General features: G+C 43.0%; 2 protein-coding genes across 2 annotated transcripts; one reads left to right on the forward strand and one right to left on the reverse strand.

Moving 5' to 3' along the window:
* Positions 1 to 1,996: 1,996 nt before the first annotated feature.
* Positions 1,997 to 9,018, forward strand: LSM14B (LSM14B, SCD6 homolog B (S. cerevisiae); the record flags this gene model as incomplete). The annotated part of the gene is made up of 9 exons (XM_010285290.1): positions 1,997 to 2,061; positions 2,187 to 2,350; positions 2,730 to 2,865; positions 5,251 to 5,421; positions 5,546 to 5,626; positions 6,655 to 6,816; positions 6,996 to 7,149; positions 8,175 to 8,354; positions 8,730 to 9,018. Coding segments are annotated over 8 exons (1,105 nt in total), but the record flags the coding sequence as incomplete, so codon positions are not given.
* Positions 9,019 to 12,493: 3,475 nt separating this feature from the next.
* On the reverse strand, positions 12,494 to 15,762 carry PSMA7 (proteasome (prosome, macropain) subunit, alpha type, 7; the record flags this gene model as incomplete). The annotated part of the gene is made up of 5 exons (XM_010285291.1): positions 12,494 to 12,752; positions 13,028 to 13,090; positions 13,650 to 13,769; positions 14,169 to 14,291; positions 15,603 to 15,762. Coding segments are annotated over 5 exons (559 nt in total), but the record flags the coding sequence as incomplete, so codon positions are not given.
* Positions 15,763 to 16,792: the final 1,030 nt, after the last annotated feature.

Raw genomic sequence — 16,792 nt, forward strand, 5'->3', positions numbered from 1 at the left:
GTGGGATTGATTTCCTGTTCATCTGTAAACAATAGTCACTGTAACTCTTCATGGGAGACAGCGCTTCAGACCTCTGCAGAAACTTAAAGCTGTGCTTTGTGATTTGCCAGAAACAGTTAAACACTTCAAATCCAGGGGCAGGCATGCTCAACTCCTAGAGCCCTCTCAAATGCCGTTGCTGCTGTTTTGTCTACAAGGACATTGTTTTCCACCTTTTTAGTTAGAAACCTTGGGACCAGCCAACTGAGAGGCTGCCTGGACAGCTTTGGGCTTTGCAGGTCATGTGTTTCTCTGTGTGGAAGCTGACAGGCTCACCCCAGTGCTCAGAGAAGACGTGGTGCTTTCCAAGCTAGCCGTGGGATTCTGCAGTAGTCCCTGGGTAGCTTTAGTATGTCTTGCCATGAGCTGTGTGCTGTAATAATCTAATCTTGAGCAGGGATTTCAGTGGTACAGTTCATGTCTAAAAGGCCACAAGCATTGCTTTCAGTTTATAATCTGCTTCTAGTTGACTAGGTTACAGCTGTAATATGATCAAGCAGCAGCTGGAGATCTAAAATAACTTGGAGAGGTGTTATACCCTAGGAACTAATGGAAGACAGTCATTCAAAGGAAGTGACTGACAGCTTGTCCTTGCACCAGTTAAGATTCCCTTCCAGTTAGCGTAAGCTGAGGTGCTAAACAGCATCAGCATGTTAGGGACAAAGTTTGGCATTGACCTGCTGTACCTGGAGCTAACTGCTCCTTAGGAGCTGACATACATGTTGAACAGAGGTGAAGACTGCTTGCAGGACTAACTGCTGCCTGGTGGGGGGAACCACCTGGGCACAGCTTTTTGTCCCTGAGGACTCTTGATCAGTAGCCTTGTCTACAACCATCAACACTCCTAGTAAGTTAGTAACAGTATAGTATACCAGATATGTTCAACACTGGGGTTGAGTGGATCTGCTTTTTGCTGCCCTTTTTCTGGGGAAGCTGTGGTGCTCCCCATCCCCTATCATCCATGTGGCAGGGCTGTCTGTGCTTATATCTTTCCAGCTGTGCAGTGGGAGTGGCAGCTGGCTGGCACATCACCACAGACAGTGACATGGCAGATGCCTGTGAAAAGTCTGTAAGGATGTAATTTGTAAAGGTCCTGCAGGAATCATGGCATGTCCTGACAGAGAGGTTGAGTACTTCTGTGGTAGCCTGTTAGAAGCAATTGATGCAACTCCAAAGAAGAATTCTTCTACTGGCAGAAAGCACACATCAAACCGGAATGTGCTGGTGCTTATCTGAACTGGCAAAGCCTCACGAAGACAGAAAACAACTAGACCAGTAAAACTGATAAGCTTCTGTAACTTGTGGCCGAAATACCAAGCTTTTGTATGTCAGTGTCTCATCCAACTATGCTATTTTCCTGCACTAACAGTCCAGTAAGTCTGAGCCTGATCTATTCCTCTTTAATGGCTCAGATAAATTTATGCTTCTACCTGGTAGTTGCCACACAGTCAGCTGCAGCCTTTGTTCCACTCTAATGTGTAACATCCCTGGTTAGTACCTGCTCAAGTGTTCTGAGTAGCTGGGACTCAGTGAAGCCTTGGTAAGCACTAAGCTTTTAGATTTATTACTAAAAGCTTGCTTTGTAGTCAGTGGATATTAATCATAAAACCTGTGGCATGGAGTAGAGAGAGAATTTTAATAGGGAGTTCTTGTCATCGGTAAAATCTTATCTCTATCTGTATAAAAAAATATATGAAAACAAAGATGCAAATTTGAGCTCTAAAGCCTTCTGAAATTTTTTTTTCCCCATTGCTGCTTCAGGGGCCTCTCCTGTGGTCTGTTGTGGTGGCAGTTGTCTCAGGCTGAATGCCTACATGGGACAGGTGCTGGGGAGGGAAGGGGAATGTGGCAGTGTGGCACTGTGGGGAGGTCCTCAGTTTTGGAGTAGGATTCTTCACTCCAGCTGGTCTATGGTCTTTACCTTCACAGCTTTATGTAAACAAAACTGTTTATGCAGGCTGCTGAAAAAGTTGGCATTTGAGAGAACAGATGTTTGCAATAAGGAGATTCAGGGTTCTGGAGGTAACTGTTTTTTCCTTGTTACAATTGGCAAGTATTACAAGAGTAATTTTTAATTGCATAAATCTTAACTTGCATAATGCTGCAATGGTAATACTGGAGTAATAGTAATCTTTTTAATGCTTAAGTGCGATCCTTTGGTACTGAAGACCGACCCACAGACAGACCTGCTCCTCCGAGAGAAGAAATCTATGAATACATTATTTTTCGAGGAAGTGACATCAAAGACATCACTGTCTGTGAACCTCCAAAAGCTCAGCATACTTTGCCACAAGATCCTGCCATTGTTCAAGTAAGTTAGCCTGAAGCATTGATAGAAAGCTGTGATAAACATTGGTGATGGACTGGATTTTGGTATAAACTTATAAAAATGAAGGCCAGTAAGTGTCTCCAGGAATCTTCAGATTGTTTGAAGCATCCTAAATTTCATGTTTAAAATATCAGCATTAAAGACTTCAGTCAAAAAAAGCCAGGGCTAGTTTACCTAGCTGAGAATGCAGGAAAATCATAGAGGTAAACTAACCCTTTTCAGTGTTTACTGACAGTTTAAAGTGTTATTACTGCTGTAATATTACAGCATTACTATAGTAATGATGTAGTGTAGAGAATCACTGCCGAAGCCAGTTGGATTCTGGACACTGTAAATGGAAATGTACTTTGTCTTGTTGCAGTCTTCACTGGGCTCTGCCTCTACATCATCCTTTCAGCCACATGTGCCTTACAGCCCATTTAGAGGTATGCCACCTTACAGCCAGCTTGCTGCCAGCTCTTTGCTTAGCCAGCAGTATGCAGCTTCATTAGGTTTAGGTAAGTAAAAACTTTACTCGCTAGAATAAAGGTACAGTCCTTGTATGCAACTATTGTGAAACGATATAATAGTAACAAATACAGAATTCCTTGCCAACTGTCAGGCTGCAACAAGCAGTGAATAAGTAGTTAAAAATTTTGTGCAATGAGCTTATTGCAAGGAGACCTGCATTTCACTTACATGTGCACAGACACACATGCACGCTAAAGAAAGAAAGAAACTAAAGAGCTGAAGTTTCTGAAAGTAATGTGAATACCTAACAGTTGAAGCCAGTTCATTTCTAACCTAACATACCTCACATATACATCACATGTAAAAACAGCTTGTATTCCCAGCGAGGACTGTAAGTAAGCTGCTCTAATGCTGTTCTAGAGATTCTTGTATCTCTTTCCAAGTCCTTCAGATGTTTCACTACCTTGTATCTTATCCATATATCTTTGCTTTCTCTTCTTCCCTCTATCTCTTTAGAGAAATTGGTAAGCCCTCCAGCATCAGCAGCTGCTTCCAGCCCTAGTTCTTCTCCGTCTCCACAACCTGTTTCAGAGCCTGACATGTCTTCAGAGCCCCATCAGCTCTCTTCCAAGGGTAACAGCAGTTTGAGGACTCCAAATATTTGGAAGAACTGCATGGCACTTGCAAACACTCTGTTCTTGTTAACCCCTCCTAGAATGATAGTACTTATATGGGTAATGCTAGTAGAATCAGTTTGTTCTCAGCTATTTTTGCCTTTCATTACATGAAGTGTACCTCCTGTCCTAGAAGGTATCAGTTGAGAGACAGGAGGAAGTGCAGGACAGCGGATCCTCTTGTGTAAGTATCAGGAGAGGGCTGAGATTTAGGGGTGTTGATGTGCTGCATCCTATCCAGGAACGTGTGTCACCTTAGAGACTGGGTGAGGAATTGATTAGTCTTTCCTGGAAAGACAAGCACACTGCTTAAGTTGTGGGTGGTTTTGCTGTTAGAGACATAGGTTTATAGAAAATGCAGGAGTATGGTTGTAATTGAGGAAATATCAGGATAGATTTCATGCATGATGGGGTGTAGTACCTTGTCAAGACTCCCAATTAGTAAAGCATGACTAACAGTAAGCAATTTCTGAGTTGGGGTGAGCTGAGATAATGTAGTTCTAGGTGCTTGCTTCTATGTGTAAAAACTTTTAAAGGAGATTGAGTAGAGGTACTAGACTGACCATCCTCAGAGCAGAGACCAGGTGCATCCTGCATTTAAACATGGTAATTAGCTTCATCCGTTTTTTAACTTCAGCATGTATGCTTGTGTTGGCATGAAACCGTTTTTACTTACTGTCTGGTTTTGGCCATCTATCTGTACATACTTTCTCAATATTCTGGCTAAGCTTTGCAAATTTCTCCTGGTAAGCTTGCATAGCAGCCTCCTTCTACTGAATAATCCTTAGGATATGTCTGTCTTCCTTGCAAGTTTTCCAGGTGTACGTTAACTGGGAACCTGCATGATGTTACCTACTGGGTATATCTCATGTGGACTTGGGTGACCCAGAAGTGTCAGTGGCTTGGTTTGTGTGTACTCTTCAGCTTTTCACTTTTCTTGCTCTTAAAGTATGTTCAGTTAAAGTTTGCTTCCAAGCAGTTCTTATGCATAGCTACATAAACCTGTAGTACTCCAAAACTTCTAATTATATCTAGAATGCAGTGTTTCTTCTGAGTACTGAAGACTGTCACTTTTTAATATAATTGGTGTAAGGTATACCAAACCATGAAAAGTATTTACATGTTTTGTAGTGTGAATAAATAAGCCTGGATGGAAGAGCAACAGAAGTCTTGGTAACACTTTGGCCTTGACCAAGAAGGAATTTAAAAGGGTAACTTTGAGATCCTGGTCTGGTTTCAGGTTTTCTTTGTCTGAAAGCTAACAATAAGCAATGAAATTGAAGGACTTCTAGAAGTGGCTTACAAAATGGGATGTAGTTGAGGTGGTTAAGCTTTGGCTGCAAAACTTTTTTGACAAAGTGGGGAAGCTTTCTTGACCAGTGTCAAAATGGTGGATTTTTGCTTCAGATTTAAAGTATCGTGTAAAGTAAAATCCTGCATAACCAAGGATACGCCTAGAAATTAGATTTTGGTATAAACTAAGAGACTGACCTGGCTTGCTTATCTAATGTGTGTAACTTGGTTTAAGAAATAAATGAGCAGATTTCATTATTTTGAGGCTCTGGATTTGAGAGCCAAGACTTGTATGGCAGTAGTGCCTTACCTAGTGTATATGCCACTTAAACATAGCGTGTAATGATAAACAATGCAAGGCTTTGAGTAATTCTTGGCAAAACTGTTTCTCCATAGAAATGGGTAGGGTTTGAATAGTGTCGGCATGTTTTCTGAGAAGCACTTAGTCATTGGGATTTTTTCCAGGTGCTGGCTTTCCTTCTGTTCACCCAGTCCGCAAAAGCCCCATGGTAGAGCAGGCTGTTCAGACCGGCCCAGTTGACAACATGAATTCACAAAAGCCACCCCCAGTGAAAGTAACTCCAGGGGTTCAGCGCAATGGTCGGCAGGTTCCCCAGGGCAACAGTAAGACAAATGGTATGTATGCACCACTTCATCTATAAAGTGCTGTCTTGAAGCATCTTTCAGAGGTGCATAGCAAGACTAAACTGCTTTGGTTTTGTTCCTGTGCTCCTTTATTAAGTTTATTCTTCTTGTTCAGTAGATCCAGTTCAGGCAGCACCTGTGCAAACCCAGGGACAGGTGAATGATGAAAACAGAAGACCTCAAAGGAGAAGATCAGGTAGGTTAACCTGACACTAAACAGTTGTGTTAGACTACAAAGGCAAATCTTGTTAAGTTCAGTGAAGGATCACCAGACAGAAGCTTGAGAGCAAAATAAAGCTTGATAAGGCTTTGGGCATCCAGAGACTATTCCCTAACAAAAGGTTCTGGAGTCACAGAAGTTCAGAACATTCCAGTGACAGAATTCTAGTGTCTTTTTCTAGAAACTTGAAGATATGTTACACAGATTGATGCTATGAGTTGGCAGCAGGAACTAGATTTCTCTAAAACCTGAGGTATTTTTACTGGGAAGGGCAACCTGTTTAAGAATTGCCAGAGCTCTTACAGCTGAGAGGAACTATGGAGCCCTCGCTTCCGTAGAGCAGAGTTCTCAAAACTGCAGTTAAGCACCGGTCAAAAGACAGTGAAATTGAATTCAAATGTATTTTTGCCCAAGCAAAATGAGAAAAGGCAGGAAACAAAACTTCAGACTCAGGTGTTGTGGTTCAAATTAATTTGCCTGGGGGCAGCACTGTAGAAGGGGCTATAGCTTTTCCAAAAAGGAGTTGATAGCTTCTCGGTTGGAAGCCAGAAGCCAAAAGCTCCCTTTATGGGTAGATGAGTCTTGGGTGGATTTTCTGAAACTAGTGACCCGCTCCTCTTTGCCATCATGACAAGTTTGTGGACTAATTGCAGTACCATGCTTGCAGATGAGTAGCAGACAGAAAAGATAGTTTTCCTTCCTTCCCTCAGCTTTTCTCGGTATAGTACTTGTTCTGATATCCTCTCTTCACACAAGAAGGAAAGTTTGGTATACTCTGTCTTAATGGTAAGACTGACATCCAGGAATGCTCTTCAGAAGGTTGAAGTGTTGCTATAATAAACCTTCTACAGACAAGTTCAGAAGTTACCTTCAAAGAGGTGTGGCCTAACCACAGGACTGGAAGCCAGAAACTCCTGTAGTTCTAACCCCGGTTTCCTCTGGTCTTGAGCAAGTCCTTTAGCCACCCTGTCCATTACCAAGTGTTTAAACTCTCCTGCTTTCAGGAAACAGGAGAACCAGAAACCGTTCTAGAGGACAAAACAGACCAACTACTGTGAAGGAAAATACAATAAAGTTTGAAGGTGACTTTGACTTCGAAAGTGCAAATGCACAATTCAACAGAGAGGAACTCGATAAAGAATTCAAGAAGAAACTAAACTTTAAAGGTTTGTGACTTCATTTATTACGAATTGCTGAGCTAGCAGTAAACACTGCATAGACAAACCTGTTCTGAGAAACTGCATGATTACATGTGGCAGCATCTCAAATCTTGTTTGAGGGAGCAAGAGAACAGATGGCTCTTCAGTATGCATCAAGAAAGTGTAATACATTTTATTATCTTCAGATGACAAAGCAGAGACGGGGGAAGAAAAAGGGGACCCAGGAGTAGCAACTCAAAACAATGATGGTAACGCAGAGGAGGATCTTCTGGGACCCAACTGTTATTATGATAAATCCAAGTCTTTCTTCGACAACATTTCTTCAGAACTGAAATCTAGGTGAGTGTTTTCTAAAAGCTTGCTTTTTAAATGCAATTTTATGCATAGAATTCTAGGCATAATCTATGTCACATGGTTTAACTCTTTAAAAATCTTAGAATGCAAGAAAGTCAGCAGAACAGTCTTTAGAAGGGAGTATTGCCATACATTTGATGGCTCACGAGTGATACTAACTAAGCCTTGTGCAGTGGGATCAAGCAAAAAGCCAGGACTTCAACTGATACTGATACACTTGCCTAAACTATGATACAGGACTTTCTAGTTCTGTTTCCCAGTACTGACTTTGAACCCATTGATTTTAAACAAATTTCTTATCTCATTTGTGGGAGGAGGCATCAGGGTCATGCTGTGTTGAAGATGGTGCAACTTGCAGACAGGAACAAGCTAAGCCTGGAGTTTGGGCAGGGAGGAGGTCAGGTCTGTCTGTGGAAATGCATTAAATTAAATGTTGGGACTATTAAAAGAAAGGTTCGTCTTTTGCTGCTGATGTTATCAACTGCTTGGTGAAGTCAGATGTCCCTTAAGTCTCAGTATGTGAAATACCGTTGGTAATGTTTCTGCTTCCCTTTAGCAAAGCTTTCTTCCCAGAGCTTGCTGTATGGTGCTCGAGGCTAGGCAGGCTCTGCGAAGGAAGGAACGCACTGGTGCTGTGGAGCTACCTCGGTGGCACTCTGCCGAACCTCAGTTGTGATGGGGCTTCCCAGGCTTCTGGAGAGGCTTTGATGGTGTCAAGAATTTGTATTTTTTCTAAAAAAACAGACAGGGTTTGAAACGCTGGTGAGACTATGTTCAACTTCAACCCTTTTCTAGGCCCATCTTTAATTTTCCAGTATGAAAGTAGCTTACAAAAGCCAACAGCTGTCACTTTCATATCCATGCTTAGCAGAGGAATTGAGTTAGTGAGCGTGTGTATGCTGCAGCTTGTTCTTGTTGCAGTTTAGTTCAACAAAGTAGGGTGCTTGAAGCTTCCTAGCTAAATGAGTTGGTGGTTATTTAGTGTTAAATCTGAATGCGGTCTTGTTCAGTTCTAGGCGTACCACATGGGCTGAAGAAAGGAAGCTCAATACAGAGACATTTGGAGTGTCTGGACGGTTCCTTCGTGGCCGCAGCTTTCGTGGTGGATTTCGAGGAGGAAGGGGTAGCGGAGCAGCAAGGCGAAACCAAACCACTCACAGAGCTGGTACTGGCCGAGTGTAACTTCAGAGGCAAGTTTTTTAGAAAGAATAAATACTGTCTTTGAGCCAGGTTTGTCTCCTTACTTCTTGCCTAAACTGTCTGTGCAGCCTCTTGCTCTCCAGTCTCATGGATATATCAAGAATTTTTCCTTACTGTTTCTGATCTGTGCTTCGAAGTGGTAGAAGGAACTACGAGTGGTTTTGATATGCTCTTTAATATGAGGATTGTTCTGCTGATTTCTTGGGCTAGCCTACTGTCTGCGAAAGCAAGAGCTGCTTGCTGGAGCTGAGGCTTTCTAGCTAAGCACTTCAGTTGATGCATGGGTGTGAACTTTGCTTTTCTTTTTCTTGGGGGAAGATCCCCCTGATACCAAATCCAATTCTGCCCTTTTTTTTTCTGAATAGGTTCTAACATCTCTCCTGAGAAGACGAAACTGTATATAGAAAGAAAACAACCAACTGCTGCACTAATGTGGGAAAATGGTTCATATTGTTTACTGTCTCAGCTCAAGTGACAGAACTTCATGTACTACTGCTTATATTCTGGACTTATTTTGGACCAGCGACTGTCAGCTGGAATGTTCTTTGGAGAGGGAATGTGTTCAGGGGTACCTTCTTCAGGGTGTCTTTTTTGTTTGTGTGTTGTTTTTTTTAAGTGCAGACTAACTTACATGATTCTTCTTTCTGGGTCTCTCAAAGGCTGCTATAGTCTAAGGTTCAAGTAAGACTCCTTTTCTGAACCCTGAAGAAGATAAATCATGCTATTTTAACATGGAACCAAAGCTCACTTGAAATAAACCAGCTATCATTTCTTTTTTCTGAGGAACCAAATGGATTCTTTGGTGCTGCTGGTCTCACTGTTCTCGGCAGCAGGTGTGAAGTAGCACTTGGTATCTGGAAGAATGGATTCCTGGTGCTGAGGAGTTATGTATATTGTCACTTGGGAGTACTGGATTGTTGATCATGTAGTAGTGTAAATGACTGTACAACTGTCTGTTGGCTGGTACTGCTGTGGAGGTACTGCAGGTTCACGCAGAACCGTGACTGCCCTGGGGCTGAAGGGTGCTGGGTGCTCCTCAGAGGCGTGGAGCTCCTTACTGGGTCAGGGCAATGTGGGGCAGCGGTGTGCTGCGCCCTCGGCGGGACGGGAGGGGGAAATGTTTCCGCTCGTGTGCTCAGTATAAAGAGTTTTTGGCAGTAGTTGACTGTCTGGGAAGGAGAGCTGAAGCTCTGACTTCTTGCCTCGATTTGTACCTCGCTCATAGGTAGTACCAAACACAGACAGTTCTCTGTACACTAGTAGACTGTGGTGGAACACTATAGAATGTTTTCATTAAACTGGGGATGGGAGTCCATATGATGAAGCTTAACAGATGGGCATGTTTAATTTGTTTCCTCTATACCCCCATACTGTAAATAGTTTAGTTGTTTTTCTTTTGTTTTTAAAAATCTGTATGTGGGGAGAGGGGCTGGGAGGGAGGGGTTACATTTGTTTGCATGAATAAGTGGGTTAAATTGCTATAGGCATGTGTCCCTTTTTTTTGGTTGGTAGGGAATTTTGTTGAAAAAGCACCTTGATGACTGAACCCCTTACATAGCTAGAATTTTTTAGTTATGCATTGACCTAGGTTACTGTAAAAGCTTGGATTTATTTTTGTAGGACTTTATTGCTAAGAATTAGAACATAGCAGTGGGGCTGCTCTTTGGAGTAATGTAAATTGTAATTATAATAAACATGTAAATGTTTAATGTCTCCCTCCTACTTTGTGGTGTATGTAGCTCAGTAACACCTGTCTGTACAACTTGTCAGGTGCCTGTCCTAGCAGGGCTCAAAGGAGAAAACCGGGCTGCAGAGTTCCAGCAGGCTTGGAGGGTATTACAGAGCATTTGAGAAGGGCTTAAAACCCCTAATCCAGGCACTGACCTGCCTTGTTCCCGTTCCCTGTGAGCTCTAGCTCCTTTGGTGAGGAATGGCCTAATGAGGGTTACTGTTGCCCAAACCACCCTGAGCCTGTGGCTGTCCCAGGGAGTCCCAGTCCCTGGGTGCGGGGGCTTAACTGGACCTCTTTTTGGGCAGCAGTGCTGCTGGTTCAGTAGCCACAACTGCCTTCGGTATCTGGCCTCTACACCAGCAAAACAGGGTGTGTGCTGGAACAGCTTCCTTGGAAGCTGCTGCAAGCCTCTAATTTCTCTGCTGGCAAAACAGCCTGTGTGACATTAAGTGTGAAGATGGAATTGCACTGCCAGAGTCAGCTGGCTTATCCCAGGTGGCAGTGGCAAAAAGAAATCATTGTTAACTTCTGTGCAATAATGCCTCTCACTTATTTTTAAGGCAGTAATTCCCCTTGTTTGTACAGTAAAGCCTCAGATCTAATACCCAAGATGCAATCATAGTTACGCATGCTGCTGAAGTTACTGTACTATGGATGAGTCCCAGTCTCACCCAGTGCTGTGCCTGGCTTGTCCTGCTGTGTGGGAGGGGTGTGAGGTGGCTTAAGGGCTGTGGCTCAGCCCTGGGACTGAGCTGTCAGCCCTCTTGACTTCCAGGCACAACGCTTCCCAGCACAAGGTGACTTGTGCAGGGAACCAAACATGGCTTTTGTAATGTCAGTCTTCAACATTCCAGCTCCAGGACTGGTAAATGACACAACACAGTATTCCTGAACCTCATTTTCTTCAGCTGTTGTAGTCTAATGCTTTCCTGAGCAGGAGAAGGAAGTATGGCTCTTTTCTTCTCCTTGATTCCTGGGTGATGCTCTGCAGCATTTAGCTGTGAACAGCCTGGCTGTGGTGTGAGAGACTGGGGAGCAGGTGAGAGTCACAGCAGGCTTGTTACTGCTGCCTGCAGCAGTCTGGCCGGGACTGAGCAGCTGTCCTGGGGCTGAGAGGTCCTGGGTGTGTGCAGCTGAGCTCCCTCTCACTGTCTGTCCTGGCTGTGCCTGCTGCCAGTAACTAAAGAGCTGCTTTCAGGGGCTGTTCCAGTTCTACCCCCTTGGTGGATATAAATGGGAAACTTTTATAAAAGGGCACCTATTACTCTTGCACACAGGTGCTGAGGCTGGTGGACAACAGCTCAGGAGAGGCCTGAGGGACAGACACCCCAAAGCCCTCCAGCACAAGCCATGAAGTGACCAACTTTCCCCTTCCCCTTTCCCCTTCCCTGAAAGCTGGAAGTACAGGTGCCCTCAGGAGTAGCAGTGGGCTGGGCAAAGCCAGTTATTGTGCCTGAGGGTTCTACAGAAGGGCAACCTACCTTGCTTCAGGGCAGCATGGGCCCATGGCTGACTCTGGGCCAGCTGTTCCCTATTCCCAGCCACAGCTGCTTTTGGCTGGTTTCAAAGCATTTGAGTAAATGGTTTTCACCTGGCACCTTCACATTTCTCTATTTCTAAGTTTATTAGATGGTACATGGCAATGGCTGCAGCCAGGGGATGGCACAGAGCATAATCCTGCCTCTCAAGCACTGTGGCCTCAGTGCACAGAGGCAGGAATCTGCCTCCCATAGGGCTGCTGCAGGGAGGAGTGGCTGACACCAGGACTGGGAACAGTAACCAGGCTCGACCAGAAACAGAGCTATACCCAACTCCTGTGGGTGAGAGGGAGAGGAAGCAGGGTGAGAGTAAATACAAAAGGAGAAGCTGGAGTAGAGCTTTAGTTTAACCACATTGTATGTAACAGTCTGTATGGTCTATAAATCCCCTGGTGGGCAATCACAACAGCAACGCTTTATTCTGGCCGAGATTAACCATGCAAAGTCTACAGCAGTACCAAGCCATGCACCTCCGCCATGATGACGTGCCTGCAGCCATCCATCCCTCTGCTGACCTCCCAAACCGCCACCCCTCCGACCCTGGACTGGCCTCCAGAGGTAACCTCACACCTGCCATCACAAGTCCCCCACCGTTTAGACTTGAGGATGCTAGTCAGGGAAGAAGCAGCATAATACCATATTAGTTACATGCTGTTGAGGCCCATACAACAACACTTGAGACAGCTACTTTAAAGAAAAAAGGGGAGAAGCTAACAACTGGGACAGCATGGAAAAGAATCATCAAAGTGAAGTGTCCGAGGACAAAAATGCAAACAAAGTGGTTGTCCTTTAATGGGTCACTACTGCTGTTTTGTATCCAACCAAATAATCCTAGCTAATTAAAATCCAAGGAACAGACAGCTTTTTTTTTTTTTAAAATAACAGCTTTAAAAAAAAATCAGTAGGTTTATTGTAGGTCTCAAGAGGGGCACAGTATGAATAAGTGGAATGCCTACATGTTGTCTATACAGAATAGCCCATCACTTGAATTAAAAAGAAGCAGCTAAGCAGCTGAATTTCATTCATCATGATGTTTTCTTCTGCTTTTTCTTTTCATTTTCTTCCTTTTCTTTTTCAATTTCAGCAACATACTTCTCAATTTCTTCAGGGTTTAGGATCTAAAACAGAAACGCAAGTGACCCTCAAGATACTAATACAACTTAGAAGCTTTTATTTCAGCAATTCTAGTTCTGGCATGGAAAGAAAGTTAGCTGGTATTTATCCAGACACAGGTACCTTGTGCAGACACAACAACATTCCTTGGCCACTAGTAATAAACAGAAGAAGTATTTGCCAGTGCAGAATGTGAGATTAAGGGCTGGAAGTTCATGCAGATCAACAACAGTATCAGAGAAACCGCTACAGAGGGAGAGAAGCAAAACAAAGACCTTACCTTCAGCGGCTGTTCTCGCCTCATAACCGCCAGCTCAATGTTCTTCCCACCAGACTGCACAACCTTAACAAGAGTTAGATATGAGCATTAGGAATGCATCCATTAACCAGTTCTAACAAACTCCTTTCGGGCCTTCTTAGAAGAAGAGATATGGATGGGGAGTATTTTGCTTGTTAGCTCTAAGCACTCAACTCCAGTAGCAGTGTGACTCTCAAAAAAATAAGGGTCTTCATTCTGGCATCAATGCCCTTGGGGGCTGGTGAACACCACCACATTTCCACCATCTGACTTCTGATACTTTCTGTATCTTAAACTTCAGTAAAAATATTCTGCATATGGTTCGACACATCTTTGGTGCATTTTTTTCACGCCCAGAACTGAAGTCTCTTTTCCTCACCAGGGAACTGCTATTAAGTTCTTCTGTGTAAACTACAGAAACTGTTACCTGAAACATTCTGAACCTTGAGTTTAATCCCACACATACGGCCTACAACAAACAGTCTTCACAGATCCATTAGCAAAAAATCCTCGTGCATGTCACAGGAAAGTGCACATACTCACATTTAAGAAGTTAATCAGACACACAGTGAAAAGTCACACAAGGGACCCAAAACAGACTCACCTCAAGGAGAGCCTTGATGACAAGCTTAATAGTTAGATCATCTGTTTCAATGGCTTCATCAGTATAGTTTTTCTCCAGAAATTCACGCACAGATTTGGCTCCTCTGCCAATGGCATTAGCCTGGAAACATCGAAGGGAAAAAGATAATGAATGGAAGTTTAGAAGACGACCTGATTTACAGAACAAGCAAGAAATATGCATTGTGCAATTATATAATCTGAAACTATTTTGTGATCACCATGTATTTTTCAGGAGACCAAACATGTTACTGCCCAAATGTCACACAAAAAGACAGTCGTCAGGCACAGGTGGTTTTTTGGAAAACAGGACAAGATTTCCCAAGTGATGCTGAACTGCAGGCCGCCATTCTCAGTAAATTTGATCATGTAAGGATTTTTGCAGCTGTAAGCCAGCACCATCTGGCCAGTGAGATCTCCTTTCTATACCAGACCCTCTTTAAAAGGGATATTAACTCACAAATATTTCATTACTTCTCCACAAGAGACAGAATCAACTCACCTTCCAGGCATGGTATGTACCAGAGGGATCGGTCTGGTACAGCCGGGGGGTTCCATCAAAGTCAAATCCCACGATTAGAGCAGAGATACCAAAAGGTCTGCGACCGTTGCTTTGTGTGTATCTCTGCTCAGAAAGAAGGGACACTTACTTCAGAAATGGTTCTGTGGTTCTAAAAACATTTTTAGAGTGGTGAGCAGACTGTAGAAGTTACAACCAGAAGAGGCACCAGAGATATCTCCAGTGGGCTCCCTTACCAATCTACCTGTTAAAGTTAGGATCCCATGTCTTACAGAGGACCATAAGCAAGGCACATAAGAGGTGGTTACTGTCCAGTTCCTGTTCCTAACACCCATTTGATGTTTGCTGCATGATCACAGCTACCAGGAAAAATCTCCCTCAGCTGCTGGGTGGTGCCCAGAGGCAGAGAGGGCTAAGTCTGCAAGCCCAGGTGTAATGCTCTGCTTTGACAAGCAAGCTTAAAAAAGAGGGTGATGACAGCTCAAAGTCAGTTTTCACCAATGATGTGCAATGATTCCATCAGACAGCACGGCACCCTCTGTGGGGATACGCAGGCCACCGCTACAGCCCTCCTCCTGCTGACACTGCATTAGCAAAGCTGTTGCCACAGCACACACCAGAAGCACCCACCAACAAAGCGGCCTGACACCAGCAGCAGCATCACAACAGGAATACTGTGCAAGATTTATGGTTTGTAACAGTTTTAGAGAACTTGTGAATGTGCCAAAATGAAAGACACAAATGTGAGGTTACTGTAAAGGAACAAAGCAGAACTTTGCAAAGTGGTATTCTGCTCTGGCAGGCTAGTGATTATTGCAAGAACTACACTATTATCATCATCCCTATACCTGTGCGTAAGTAAATTAGACTTCTTCTAATCCCCACTAGTTGCTGAAAATCAGTTTAATACACTGGCAAATGAATAATTTTATCACAGAATGCAGTTGGGCATATTTTGGCACTGTAATTCATTTTAAATTCATGAGTATCAAATGTAAAACATATTAAGTACTGCACTGATTTGCTCCCTTCTTACCCCTCCCTGCAATGGCTTAGGAGGAGGAAAAATGAACAGGAGCCATGAAGACGCTTTGACAATAACACAGCACCATTGTTAGGGGAGTGAATTAGAGCTGTAGATTAGCAGAGCATTCCTGATGATACCACAAATGTAGTTACGCAGTCCTTACAAGTACTAATTAATTTCTTCATCTTGGGGAAAAAAAACCCAAACAGTAATCAATCCTCCTTTTCTATTACTACATCCCTACTTCTAATAAACAGCTGCAGTGTGTTTTGTTACACTGATTTTTATCAGCTGAGCAGAACAAGGCCAGGACAGACACTTTACGTACTTAGTCTGAAGCACTGTTTGTCAGGACATACTTTTAAGCATCTCTGTGCGGTCCAACATACCTGCTTCAGGCTAGCAATGTAACGTGTGATGTACTCCACGGTGACGGGATCCTCCACTGTAAGCCTGTGGCTTTGACACTCCACACGAGCTCTATTTATAACTATTCTGGCATCAGCCGTCAGCCCTGAAACAAGAGTATTCTCAGATTCATGCTTCGTACTGTATGCACAAATAAAAAGGCTAGTCTTGCCCCAAAAGGCTCACAAGGTCAGTGTCAACAGCAATGAAAAAAATCAAATGAGATCACACTTTCCCAGGTTTGCTGAGCAAGAATAGCATTTTTAAGGCAACAGAAAGAAGCAAATGTACCAGAATAACTAGAGGATTTAGTTTACAGCTTTCATGTTTGTGAGTTATCTAACACACGCAGTTCTGAACCAAGTAATCGGAGTATTACTGACAGACTGACAGCATTCATCTAACAGCCAATTAGCAAAGCACTCTCAGTTCTCACACACACTGGTTATTTTTCGTGCAGTCCCCCTAACTATAAGCCAGCTTTGTCTGCACAGTAAATCTTGTCTAGTTGATGAGGCTACAGCAGCGTGATGGTAGTGATGAGTATGACCCTTTGAAAAAAAATTAAAAGGCATTTTTATGGCTAATGATGCCATTTTCAGTTTACAGCCTTGTTTCTAATAGAGAACTTTTCTGCAAGCTTGTGAACCCACCTGCACATACCACAACCCTTAGCTAAGGGAGCAAGGCAGCAGAAGTAGCTGAGCCTATCATTCCTGCACACTAGACCTAAAACCCATTACTTTTGCCAGTTAAATCAGATCTCCCCTTAAAGTATTAACAACACTAAGATTCTAAATTACTTTTAAAGAGAGGAGAAAGCTTCTGAAATACATTTTCTCTCCATTTACTTTTTTTTTTTTTAAACTTTGAACAATGGAAATTAAGGCATTTGGAACAGGAAGAATGTCAAAGTAGAATATTTATGCTTCAAGTCCAGAGCTGTTCTTTCAGGAGGAGTCTTCTGAACTAGAACAGAGGAGATTTCTTTGTTTTATGCAAGACTGCAAAATTTAGCTTTTTTGGCTTGATGGATGTGGGAAAAGGTCCCTGTAACTAACAAATGTCTCTTATAGCTACTGTTATGTGTATTAATAATGGGTATTTTATATATAATATACAAAATTTTAAATATATAAAGTATATTAAATATATACATATAAATTTACAT

Source organism: Phaethon lepturus, unplaced genomic scaffold, assembly GCF_000687285.1.
Source record: "Phaethon lepturus isolate BGI_N335 unplaced genomic scaffold, ASM68728v1 scaffold2044, whole genome shotgun sequence".
NCBI lineage: Eukaryota > Metazoa > Chordata > Aves > Phaethontiformes > Phaethontidae > Phaethon > Phaethon lepturus.